Source organism: Pituophis catenifer, unplaced genomic scaffold (assembly GCF_029215685.1).
Source record: "Pituophis catenifer annectens isolate HBS135680 unplaced genomic scaffold, rPitCat1.0.hap2 SCAF_16, whole genome shotgun sequence".
NCBI classification, from domain to species: Eukaryota; Metazoa; Chordata; class Lepidosauria; order Squamata; family Colubridae; genus Pituophis; species Pituophis catenifer.
The window spans coordinates 19,157,571-19,171,399 of record NW_027256896.1 but is presented as its reverse complement, the minus strand read 5'-3'; the positions used below and the strand labels follow the sequence as shown (position 1 = coordinate 19,171,399).

The following is a 13,829-nucleotide window of genomic DNA, read 5'->3' as shown; positions in this document are numbered from 1 at the left end:
ACCCTTGCTGTGTTCTCATGAGTCAGGAATAAAGCCTCTGTGGATAGTGGATGGCCACTTCTAATTTTAAAAAGCTCCATTTACAGATGGCATTTATCTATCTATCTATCTATCTATCTATCTATCTATCTATCTATCTATCTATCTATCTATCTATCTATCTTTCTCTCTATCTATCTATCTATCTATCTATCTATCTATCTATCTATCTATCTATCTATCTCTCCCTCTCCCTCTCTATCTATCTATCTATCTATCTATCTATCTATCTATCTATCTATCTATCTATCTATCTATCTATCTTTCTCTCTCTCTCCCTCTCTCTCTCTCTCTCTATCTTTCTCTCTCTCTCTCTCTCTCTCTCTCTCTCTCTCTCTCTCTCTCTCTCTCTATCTTTCTCTCTCTCTCCCTCTCTCCCTCTCCCTCTCTCTCTCTCTCTCTCTCTCTCTCTCTCTCTCTCTCTCTCTCTCTATCACATTTATATCTCCTCTCCCCCTATTTCTCAAAATGTGGCTTTGGGTGATGTGCAATAAGACCATAAAAACTATCATCATCATCATCCTTTAACAACCCCATAATCCCTTGTGGGGTGGAGTCTGGGCAACTGAATGGAGCTAGGAGCGTTTTACTGGCCGGATGCCTTTCCTGACACCAATGCAGAGTTTTATACAGCAGATATATCCTCATTGCGCCCAGTGAGAGAAATATCTGCCTCTACCTAGGATCGAACTCACAGCCTCCTGATTGTGAGGCGAGAGCTCCACCTCTAGGCCACTGCACCAACCAATTGTTTCCTGCAAAAGCCCCCTCCCCGTCCGCTCGTCTTTTGTTTTCTACGGGAGGGGCCAATCACCTCCAAGGTGTGGCTTTACTCCCAGTCGACCCTGTTTTCTAAGTTGTTCCTGTCTTCTGGCAGCTCTGCGCATGTGCACATGTGGGAACAGGCTCCAGCTGTTCCTCTACCTCACTGCTGTCTAACTCCCTCTCTGCCTCCGACCCAGAGCCCTCATCCGAGCTTTCTCCAGCCCCCAGGACTGGCTCATGTTCCTCTGCAACCTCCTCACTGTCTGACTCTGCTGCCAACTCTGTTGGCTACCAGCAGGCCACAACAACCTGCTTCAGACAAAATGGTTGTCCAGTCTCTTCTTGAGAGTCACCAGTGATCAAGCAACCATAACTTCCGAAGGCAACGATTATTTTCACCGATTAATTGTTCTCACTGTCAGGAAAGTTCTTCTTCGTTCTAGATTGGATGCGTCCTTGGTAACGTTTCCATCCATTACTTCTCGTCCTGCCCTCAGGCGCTTTGATGAATAGGTCTCCGTGACGGGTGTGAAGAAATTGCTTTGAGAGCAGTTGATATTCCAAATAGACAATCCTGGGAAATCAGCTGTTTGGGGATTGGGCACTTTCATAAACATTACGCTTCGAAGAGTAAACTCTCGAAAATTACTGCTAGAAAGGGAATGCACCCCAGGGCCCGTGGTACGTCTGACCCAGCATCCTTGGATGCAAGCCACAAATATTTGCCTTATGTTTTTTCACTCTCCCAGCCAGACCGAATTGCTTGTTTTAGGAAGACAGGTGTGCCCTTTGACTTTGGTTTTCCTGCTGTGTTTAATCACAGTTCTAATGTTAAAGAGGATGCAAAAGACATTATTATTTCAGGCCGAGTTTCTGACACTATTTTAATAATGTATGTGAGGCCAAGAGTACCATCTGGCAGGAAGCAAACACAATTCCCTGTCTGGTGGCCCTCGTTTTTCCTTCCCCTCTTCGCTTCCTTTTCATCCCAGGGTTCCTTTCCAATAATTCACAGAGGCTTAGGTTGCCTTCCACTTGTTTCCCTCAAGAGTCAAGTCAGGGGCACGCTGGTGCACGGCCTTCTTTTTCATATTTTTTGTTTCTAAATACATCCATTTACTGCAAAACTCTTAATAGCAATAGCACTTAGATTTATATACGGCTTCACAGTGCTTTTACAGCCCTCTCTAAGCGGTTTTACAGAGTCAGCCTCTGGTCCCCAACAACCTGGGTCCTCATTTTACCCACCTTGGAAGGATGGAAGGCTGAGTCAACCTTGAGCAGGTCAGGATTGAACTGCTGGCAGTGGGCAGAATTAGCCTGAAATATTCTAATCATTGCACCACCATGGCAAAGAAAAAAGGAAGGAAGGAAGGAAAGGAAGGAAGGAAAGGAAAGGAAAGGAAAGGAAAGGAAAGGAAAGGAAAGGAAAAGAAAGGAAAGGAAGGAAAGGGAAGGAAGGAAGGAAGGAAGGAAGGAAGGAAGGAAGGAAGGAAGGAAGGAAGAGCAATAGCACTTAGACTTATATACCGCTTCACAGTGCTTTCCAGCCCTCTCTAAGCTGTTTACAGAGTCAGCCTCTTGCCCCCAACAATCTGGGTCCTCATTTTACACCTCGGAAGGATGGAAGGCTGAGTCAACCTGGAGCCTGGTGAGATTTGAACTGCCAAACTGCAGCTAGCAGTTAATCCTGATCTGTTACAGCCCAGCCTTGATACTTTTGGGTGGAAAGCCCGGGTTCCATCAGAAATTATCCGAATTTTATTTTAGCATTTTTCAACAAAATAATCTTGACGTCCTTGGTGAAAGAAAGCTTGTATTTCCAAGGAAATCTCCTTGTAACGCAACAAATGCAATCTATTCTGGGTACACCTTTGGGAAGTATTTTTGATTTTTCATCCTTGATATCATTCCCCATCCACATAAGTTTACACAAATTATTTATGGGGGGGGAAAAAACCCCCAGTAATAACCTAATACTCTTTGGGGAAAAGAATGCATCTCCTATGAAGATTAACGAAGCTATTGAAGTCTAAGAAGGACATTATTTTAAGGTTCCTCTTTCATAATCATTATATATAGGCACGCAAGCACCTGTTTTTAATACTTTCTGTCCCAGAGAGTTGGCTTTTTAATTTGCAGTTTCGCATCTTAGTTCTGCTTGTACGAAACAACTTTAAAAAGCGGTCCACGAGTTGTCATTCAATGTTCCTTTTATTTACTTTGTTATCTACTTTTTATCTTAATTTGATCAACAAACCGTGCCTACCCTTTTGTGGCCCAAAGTCCCATCTACCTTCTGCTTTGTCCTTTAGTCAAGGCTGATGGTCAGTTTGTATCCTGCTTGTGACTTGGCTCAAGAACATTGCCCTCTTTCCAACCTTCACCCAAATCTAAGAAGAGAGTCTTTTTGAAGTCTTCTTTCCCCTCAGGGATGTGGTAGCTCAGTGGCTAAGATGCTTTTGTTGATCAGAAGGTTGGCATTTCAGCGGTTCGAATCCCTAGTGCCGTGTAACGGGGTGAGCTCCCGTACTTCCCAGCTTCTGCCAACCTAGCAGTTCGAAAGCAGGTAAAAAATGCAAGGAGAAAAATAGGGACCACCTTTGGTGGGAAGGGAACAGCGTTCCGTGCGCCTTTGGCGTTGAGTCATGTCGGCCACATGACCACGGAGATGTCTTCGGACAGCGCTGGCTCTTCAGCTTTGAAACGGAGATGAGCACCGCCCCCTAGAGTCAGGAACGACTAGCACATATGTGCGAGGGGAACTTTTACCTTTACCTCTTTCTCCTCTTTCAGAGGGCGATATCATAAAAGCACGAGGCAATTAGCTTCTTGCTCCAGAGTGATGGGTGGGTTTACGATGGCATGTGACAGTTACAAAACAATGAGATCCGAATTGTACCGTAAACCCATATCATCTACTAGGATAAACGGAAGTGTTCAACTCAACAGAAATCCTTCTTACTGATTTATCCATATATCACTTTAATGACCGGATCAATTAGCTGATGGACTACAACTAATGAGATTAATTGATTCAAATTGAGTTGGCCGTCCTGGTAAATCCGATGGTTTGACTGTCTCGAAAACTCTCTTTCTCACTCACTCCCCTCTGCAGTTAGAACATAGAACATAGCACAACAGAGTTGGAAGGGGCCTTGGAGGTCTTCTAGTCCAACCCCCTGTTTGAGCAGGAGACTCTATACCATTTCAGAGAATTGGTTTGTCCGGTTTTTTTGAAAGCCTGCAGTGATGGAGCACCCACCGCATCTGAAGGCAAGCTGTTCCATGGGTTGATTGCTCTCGTTGTTGTGTAGTATTGCTTAGTGTACCATTAGTGGGTTCCTCTCCTGCGATCATTTCTTATTTAGTATTTTCACATCAGTTCTTGACTTGTTCTAGCTCTCATATTCAGTTTCTGGGTTTGCACATATTGGCTCGTCTTTTGGGTCAGGATTGGTGGGACTTGCTCAGACTTCAAAGACCCACGTAGAATTCTGAACCGTTTTGTCCTTTTTTCCTTTGGAAATAGGAACTGGGCATCACCAAAGGGTTGGTTTCGTTTGGGTTCTTGGTGCTCGCTGAGCTTGGCTGTTTTCCTGCAGATGTTTCATGACCCAACTAGGTAACATCATGAGTGATAGAAGGGAGTGGAGTTTATGAAGAGGAGGAGGAGGAGGAGGAGGAGGAGGAGGAGGAGGAGGAGGAGGAGGAGGAGGACTGTGGGATCCTTAGTGCTCTCTGAGCTTGGTTGTTTTCTTGCAGACTTTTCATGACCCAAATAGGTAACATCATCAGTTTGCTCACAGACCAAGCCCCACTCCCTCCCAGCACTGATGATGCTACCTAGTTGGGTCATGGAACGTCTACAAGAAAACAGCCAAGCTCAGGGAGCACCAAGAACACCAAGGAGCCTGAGTGGTGTAGGAGGCTAATGCCTCCTACTAAGGCAGCATTTAACATCCAGCTGCCTGCAATTACTGCGAGTTCAATTCTCACTAAAATATACAAAAGTATGAAGGCTATTGCTTAACACATTGTAAGCCGCCCTGAGTCTCCGGAGAAGGGCGGCATATAAAAATAAATTAAAAAAAAAATTAAAAAAAAACAAAAAAAAAAACCCACAGTTCAATCCTGAGCTATAAATATTTTCTTCTATATGTTGTTTTTTTAATTGATCGGTTTCCGTTTGAATTTAAAACGGGATTGAGTAAAGAATAAAAGTGGTATCTAGAACAGAAATAGCTGGAGATGTTTTGCAAGGGAACTACCGAGAACCATTTGTTACAGAAAGAGGAATTTGTGCATTTGAATCAGATATTTCATCAGTCTTTGAGAAGACGCGATCCCCGATGACTATAGCTACAATTAGAGCTGTCACTTGTAAACATCTTTGCTTTTTATTCCCTCCTTGTCTTCCCAGCTGAGCATGTTAATTAACAACTTGCATCACCTCTTGGTATCTGAAACCAAGAGAGCTAAACGCATCCTAAAAACAGAAGGAAAGCCTCTTGTCTTTGATTTTTTTTTCTCCCCTGGCATTATTTCCCCCACCCCCAAAAGTGTTGTTTCTTTTAGCCTGGAGACTTCAAAGTCTTTATTTGGTATTTTTTTAAAAAAAACAAGCACCATTTTGTAATAGTTTTTTGTAGAAATATTCGTGAATGACTTATTTGGTGTGAGCTTTTAGGACTGGATGTTGTCCCTGTAAGTGAAATGATACCGCTTCCAACCCTGACTGTAAGAAAAAAGAGATTTGCGATTGGATTAGGTGGTTATTTTACTGTTTTATCTGAGCAACTTGGCTTCAAGTTACAGATGAAAGAGACATGGATGAAAAAATTGACTTCGTCTCCATCCACATGTTCACCATTTCCAGCTGCTTTATTTGTGGGGTCCTTGGTGCTCTCTGAGCTTGGCTGTTTTCTTGCAGACGTTGCATTACCCAACTAGGGAACATCATCAGTGCTAGGAGGGAGTGGGGATTCGGCCCATTTCCAGACTTCCAGTAGGCCTGTTTTTCACCCTCCCGGAGCCTCCACGCGAGCCCTGTACTTACCTGGCATCCAAAACGGGCCAGGTGGAGACTCCTGGGAGGGGAGGGGCGGCATGGGCATGCGCGCGCATCTCCCGCGTGTGCTGCAGAGACCCGGAAATCAGCTGGCTGGTGGGAGGCGTGCACACATGCACGGTGGAGCTGATCTAGGGCGACGGCTCACGTGCCCACAGAAATGCCTCCCCGTGCCACCTGTGGCACGCGTTCCACAGGTTTGCCATCACGGCTATAGTGGCTTGCTATGTCAGGGTTGATGGGAGTGTTCTCGATGGTTCCTTGGTTAGCCTGTTGTTATTTTGCTAGCTTGTTTGTAGCTTTATCCAAGTTTTTTTTTTATTGTTTTCTTCTTGATTGTTGGTCAAGTATAAAACTTGGTGTTAATCTCTGCTCCTCTGGGTATTGATCAGTGGTGGTGGGTTGCTCCTGGTTCTGTCCGGTTCCTGAGAAACAGTAGTAAAAGCAGTGGGAGGCTCTGCTCGGACATCATAAGGTACGATCTGGGCATGCACAGAAGCGCACGCACGCACGTTCCCATTGCAAACCAGTAGTAAAGATAAGTAGAATCCACTCCTGGTGTTGATTCCTGGTCAGGAGGTGTTCTGGTCTTTTTGTTTCCTTTTTTGGCTTTTTGGTGATCTCTTTTGAATGGCATGCAAATATTGTTTATCCCTATGTGCCTGTTGATGGCCAATTTGTCTGAAGCCTACCCAGTTTTCCCGTCGCTGAGAACTTACATTCTGATTTTCACCCGTACGTATACTTTATACTTTAAAGTTTGTTCTTCTGAATGCCATACAGAAGAAGCCGTACGTCTCCAAGCTGAGATACGCTACTCCCGTTTCGCAGCATACCCATCCCAAATGTGCGTTGTCCTAACTCAATAAGCATTCTTATTTTTTTTCCCCCCAAATACAGAACCATCACCTTAGAGAACCAGTTGGTCATTCTTGCAACCTTGCAAACGGATGCTGGGAACTACTATGTCCAAGCGGTGAATGAAAAGAACGGAGAGAACAAGACGAGTCCGTTGATTTACTTGAATGTGACAGGTGAGTAGCCGTACTTTTTTTTTTTTTTAAATTTGATTTATATGTCGCCCTTCTCCGGAGACTCAGGGCGGCTTACAATGTGCTAAGCAATAGCCTTCATCCTTTTGTATATTTATACAAAGTCAGCTTATTGCCCCCACAAACTGGGTCCTCAATTTACCTACCTTAGAAAGGATGGAAGTCTGAGTCGACCTTGAGCCTGGCGAGATTCGAACCTGCAGTAATTGCAGGCAGCTGGTCTTAATAACAGGGTGCTTTAGACCACTGTACTACCAAGGCTTTTGACAAAGAGAGTACAACATATAAGCTATTTATTTATTTACTTAGTCCACAGGTGTTAAGAGTTGCCAGGGTTATACCCCCCCACCCCCCCTTTAGAGGTTCATTCCAATATAAGGAGAAAGGGAAAAAAATATTTTCTGTCTGCCAGGCAGGATTTCTGCTGTATAATTGGACTGCTTGGCGAGATGCACTAATATTTCATTGCCTGAAATGATTGTTTTGCCCAAGTGATTGCAAGTAGATATCAAAAACAAAAAACAAACAAACAAAAAAAACAGAAAAACAAAAACACACCCTGACAATGGTGTCATATAAGAACCCATCTCATAAAACAATAGAAAGAAACTCGGAGGGGAGAATTTATATAAAAACTTTTCTCTCTCTTCTGCTCGTATTATCTAATGAGAAGGCACAGGCTAAGAAGCCAGATCTGGAAATCTTCTACTGTAAAGTTTTTTGCTCCAACTTGCCTGCTCCAACCTGGTAGAATAGCCTTGGTAATTGCTTTACCCAGTTGTTTTTTTAAAAAAATTTGCATAAATTCTGACGTGTAACCTCTCAACTTTCTTTTCTTTTTTTTTCTTTCCTGGCTACCCAAGAAAAGCCGCTATACTTAGAATTTAATGACACTCATTTATAAAGCAGGCTTTAATGGTCTGTATTACATAACCACTAATGCACTCTGCAGCTCATTTTCTGATCTTAATTAACATTGGGGAACAATCGGTTTATGACCACGGGAATAAAGCATTTACAGTACTCCATAGGGGGCAATGCATGCTGTGTGGGGGGCTTAGAAAAGAAAAGGAAAAAGTTTCCTATGAGTTGCAGAATTCAGAAGTGGCTGAAAAGTTAATGACTAAAAGAAGAACAGGAAAGCCAGCATACTCTGTGTGTGTGTGTGTGTGTGTGTGTGTGGTGTGAAAGATCAAGTCCATGCATGAAGGTCCAATTAAACTGATTTATTGCTGAACAGCCTATGCACAGAAATCTTATTGACTGAGCGTCAGCACCTGCTAGGAGTTAAGCTAAGCGTGCACAGAATTCAAGGAAGGTTGGACTTAGTTTGCTCGTGGCTACGTAGCGATTCTAGGCTGATTCCTCTTTTCACTCCACCCTCCGTTTCTGCCACTTCTTTTCCTACAGTGTGTTAGGATCAATAAAGAGGTTGGACTCTTCATTCCAATAGTTTTGGTGATGCTTTAATGTCAGAAATGCCAGTATTGAGGGAAGTTGGAGGGGCCACGAAGGATGCTCCAGGACTATTATCCATCCAGGCCAGAGAGCCAGATTTTATTTATTTTTATGTATTATGAAATTTATATGCTGCCCATCTTACCTAGAGCTGACTCTGGGCGGCTCGCAGCAAGGTAAAATCAACATGTCGACTGGCGGCCCCCAGGGGGAGAGCCTTCTCTGTGGGGGCACCTACTATCTGGAACGAGCTCCCCCCCGAGATACGGAGGATTCCGGATCTGCGTACCTTCCGTCGCACGCTTAAGACGTTCCTATTCCAGCAAGCCGGCCTGACCTAAATGGGAATTTTAAATTTGGTTTTAAATTATTGGGGTTTTAAATATGGTTCAGCCAAATTTATTTAATTTGTTTTATCTCTATTTTAAATTTTGTACTTCCATGTTTTATTTTTATGGCTGTTCACCGCCCTGAGTCCTTCGGGAGTAGGGCGGTATACAAATTCAATAAATACAAATACAAATACAAATACAAACAAGATTCTACACTAAAATATCAAGATAATATGGAAGTTAACATTTAAAGTAACAAATAATAATAATAATAATAATTTTATTTCTATACCGCCCTTCTCCCGAAGGACTCAGGGCGGTGTACAGCCAATTTAAAAACACAGGACACAACAATAATTAAAAATTAAAATAATTAAATAGATTTGGCCAATTTAAAACCCCAAAAATTTAAAATACCCCAATTTAAAATTATTATGTTGATAGCCCTGCCTGGCGGAACAACAGGGTCTTCAGTGCGCAGCGAAACACCCGGAGGTCGGAGATCTTACGTATTTCCGGGGGCAGTTCGTTCCACAGGGCTGGGGCTCCCACAGAGAAGGCCCTCCCCCTGGGGCCAAGGAAGGGAGCAAGGTGCCCATGGATCGGGGGGTGGGTTCTACTTATCTTTACTACAGGTTCGCAACGGGATCACTTCTGTGCATGCGCAGATCGCCAATGATGACATCCGAGACGGTGGGCTCAGCCTCCCACCGGTTTTACTACCGGTTCTTGTGAACCGGTCCGAACCGGGGGCAACTCACCACTGCCATGGATGAAGATAGGGTCTTCTCTCAATGCATTAGCCATTTCCAGTGCGACATGCTCACATCGGGGTGCCAAGCCAAGCCAGGTTTTAAGACCCCCTACAGAAGGCCAAGAGGGTGGACGGATGGATCTCCTCTGACATGATTCTTCTCAACCTCTTTTTCAAACCATACCAATCGCCAGTTGTGACTGCCTTTGGAGGCCCACCATTCCCATCCTCGAATTATGTGTCGGGCAAAGAAATAATTCCTTCCATCTGACCCCAATCTCACCCCCTCCCTCCCTCCCTCCCTCCCTCCCCATTTAATTTCAGTGATGGCCCTATTACACTGACCATACTTCGCCTTGATGTTTTGCTTATTAACGTTCTCCATTTAATTGATTTACGAAACAAGCTTTGGGCATGCCAGATGCCGGGGCTCATCCGCAGTAAAAGCCGTAATTTAAAGTAAGTTAAATTCCTCCACCATGAAAAACGGCAGCAGGAGGAATGTTTAAATATCAATACCATAAAAGTAACAAATGACAGTCAAGAGAGACATACGGTATTTAACTCCTTTGGAAGTCTTTTTCTCCCAAAGCCAATGGAAGGGAAGGGGGCATTAGAAAGCAATTGTCCCAGTTGGGATGAGGGCTCAAGCCTTAACTTGTTGTGTAGACATACAAGGGCAAGGTCTGAACCCCCCCCACCCCTTGAACCCCCCCCACCCCCCCCACTCCCAGGCAAAAGCTGACAGTCTGGAGAGATGCCTGTATTATAGGCAGAGAACAATGAAGTAGCTAGATTGAACTCTACACATTACAGATGAACAGAGTTGGAAGGGACCTTGTAGGTCATCTAGTCCAACCCCCCCCCGCCCAAGCAGGAGACCCTACACCATTTCTGACAAACGGCAGTCCAGTCTCTTCTTGAAAGCCTCCAGTGATGAAGCTCCCACAACTTCCGAAGGCAACGTCTGTTCCATTGGTGGATAGTTCTCACCATCAGAAAATTTCTCCTTATCTCCAGGTTGATCAGTTTCCATCCATTATTCCTTGTCTGGTCTTCAGATGCTTTGGAAAGTAGCTTGGCCTCTTCCTCTCTGTGGCAGCCCCTCAAATATTGGAAGACTGTTATCCTGTCTCCCCTGGTCCTTCTCTTCACTAGACTAGCCATGCCCAGATATGTGGGTCTGGTTATTTGTGTCTGACAGGGATGCCCAAATCATCCAAGTGAATTGATAACTCACTCCCACAAATGGGGTACACCCTCTTTCCCCCATATCCTCAAGAGCTTAAAACTGAGCGTTTTAACCTTTCTTCTTCTTTTGTCAATTGAGAGCCAAAGGATAGAAAATCAAGAACTGTTCCTTTTTTAAAAAAAATTTTTTTGATTTATATGCCGCCCTTCTCCGGAGACTCAGGGCGGCTTACAGTGCGTTAAGCAATAGCCTTCATACTTTTGTATTTATTTATACAAAGTCAGCTTATTGCCCCCACAAACTGGGTCCTCAATTTACCTACCTTAGAAAGGATGGAAGGCTGAGTCAACCTTGAGCCTGGCGAGATTCGAACTTACAGTAATTGCAGACAGCTGGTGTTAAATTACAGTGCCTCTGTCTGTTGAGCTATCCAGGCTCCTAAATCATTTTGAGTTGGATCAACAGTTACCCGAAAACCAGCGGACATTTTGATCTCTTTTAAATGAAGTGAATTACTTTTCAAGCTGTTTATGACACAACATTGTAGATCTCTCTTCAAACAATTCATTAAAAAAAAAAAAAAAAACCCACCAAGAGTCTAACTTGAGCAAATGACTAACAGGCAAGTTTGAAATTGTTGGCCATCAATAATTTCTTTTGGCACCAGGTTGGGTTTTTGCTACTCTGCTAATTGGTGATGCCATTTCAGGCTCCGCTGTAAGGAAGGAGTGACATCTGGCAGATTATTAATAAAGTAAATTTTCTCTGCCACAATTCACAATGTTAGGAGACGCATGCTTTCCCCTCCCCCTCACATTTAGATGACTTATTTTTCTCCCCTTCCATGCAGGCTTTTTTTTTTTTTTTTAAAATGCAAAATACGATGGATGAAAGTTTTAAAAGTCTGTCCATCCAGTGGTTCTGAGAAGACCATAGATAATGTAGACAATTGTTTAACGGAGATAAGTAATCTCCCAAGCATTGCAAAGAAAAGAAACTATTGTCTTGCTGATAATAACATGAAAGGAACGAAAGGAATAAAATTACACCCTTGGTTTGGTCGTATTGTAATTAATTTTTAATATAAGGATATCACTTTGCCCTAGGTCTTCATCTCAGGGCATGAAGAGGTCTGGCATCTATAATAAACAGCTCTTTCATCAAACGTCTTTAGCGATTAATTTATTCCTCAATCCTCACGCAAATTTTCTAACAATAAGGCATTGTCCACGTTGACTGCTCTACCAGTTTATGAGATTCACCCCCGGGCTAACAATTTTTCTCATCGTGCTGCACTTCTACATATGGATTATGCCTCTGTAGATTTAATTATACTAAATAAATATGTAGGTATGATAAATCTGTGCAAGGGGGGAGGGAAACGTCCCCCCAAAAAATTCACACGCTTGCTCATTGAAGACGTCTGTGGTTGACAGGATTAAAAATGGATGTGGGCCTCCTACTTATAGAGCTGCGATCTGAACTTGATAGGCTGATAATTTTTTCCCCCCCCTTCTCCTGATGTCACAGAATTCACTTTGGCTGAGCCAGGCAACAAGATGGCCTGTTAAAAATAGGAGATTGGCCCTGAAAATAATCGAGTTACATTGTGGTTCATCAACACTTCATACAAAAACCCACTTGGGCTAAAAAAAAAAAAAAAAAACCACCCAAAAACATTCTAAATGTTAATTAACAAAAAGAAGAAGCACTAGTACCCATTTCTATCCGTGGGATGGCAGCCAATAAAGGCATCGAGTTAAATCATCGCCTGAATTTTAAAAGTGCGAAATATTAAAGCAGTATATTCAGTGGAACTGCCTGGATGTTACGTGGATTTGCTATTGAGGATGCAGAGTATGGATAAAAATTGCATAAAATCGGGGAAGGCATATCGAAGATTGGAGGCACCTTAGCCCTGATCTTAACCCTTCCATAACAATGTCTATGGCAGTGATGGCTAACCTTTTTGCCATCACATGCCAGGAGCGGTGTGTGTGTGTGTGTGTGTGTGTGTGTGTGTCAGCACTTCAAACTGCATTTACTCTAGTGGACATAAGAAGGAGAGGCGGAGGCGTCTGGAAAGGGACGTTTGACTTTTCACCTACTTATTTTCCCTGGAGATAATAGCCCCTAGGAGATGGGATGGGAGGGGGGAAATTCATTTGAGCTGGAGCAGTAGATTGGGGTAGAATGACTTGGAAGATGGCCAATGAGTGCAGGGGAGTGGGGAACGGAAAGGGAGGGTTTGGGGGCTGGAAGTCAGTGTTGGCTTCGATGGAGTCGGATTTTAGAATGTCGTGCTTAATAAATAGGAGTTTTCCTTCAAAGACTTTGTTTGAAATGCAATTTATTTGAGACGACCTCGAAACCTGACAGTGTGTGTGTGTGTGTGTGTGTGTGTGTGTGTGTATGTGTCATGAGCGTGTGTGCCCACACCCATAATTCTATGTGCCCTGCCCCCGCGCATACGTGTGCGACCCCACCATGCTCCCCACGCTCCTGGCACGCGATGGTGTGGTAGGCCCATTTTTTGCTCTCCCCAGCCTCCAGAGCCTTTCTAGGAGTCTGGGGAGGGTGAAAACAGCCACCCTCCCCCCGGAGGCCCTCCAGAGGCTGGAAACGGCCCATTTGTCAACTTCTGGTGGGCCTGGAAGGCCCGAAAATCAGCTGGCTGGTGCACACATGTGTGCCGGAGCTAAGCTCGCGTGCCCACCGATATGGCTAAGCGTACCACCTATCACGGGTCTATGGAGATTCTCAGTCCTCCAGGTCATGGATGTCCCAAAGGTGCTTTTTTCAAGAGACAACTGGACTTTCTTGTTTTACTCTGAAGATCGAATAGAATAGAATAGAATAACAGAGTTGGAAGGGATCCTGGAGGTCTTCTAGTCCAACCCCCTGCTTAGGCAGGAAACCCTCCACCACTTCAGACAAAGGGTTGTCCAACCTCTTCTTAAAAACTTCCAGTGTTGGAGCATTCACAACTTCTGGAGGCAAATCGTTCCACTCATTATGTTGAAGGTGTTGAAGGAAGTTGTTTCGCTTCTCATCCAAGGAGCTTCTTCCAAACTTCTTCTTCAAGGTCTATGGAGGTTCTCAGTCCTCCAGGTCATGGTTGTCCCAAAGGTGCTTTTTTCAAGAGGCAACTGGACTTTCTTGTTTT

At 43.9% G+C, this 13,829-nt stretch overlaps 1 protein-coding gene across 2 annotated transcripts in view; it reads left to right on the top strand.

Annotated features, from left to right (window-relative positions):
• The window catches only part of SDK1 (sidekick cell adhesion molecule 1), a 426,731-nt gene that overhangs the window by 165,576 nt on the left and 247,326 nt on the right, over window positions 1-13,829 (top strand). For both annotated transcript variants that reach the window (XM_070955387.1, XM_070955388.1), the window contains one exon: window positions 6,776-6,909. In XM_070955387.1, coding sequence (XP_070811488.1) covers window positions 6,776-6,909 — 134 coding nt within the window. The remainder of the gene's footprint in view (window positions 1-6,775; window positions 6,910-13,829) is intronic.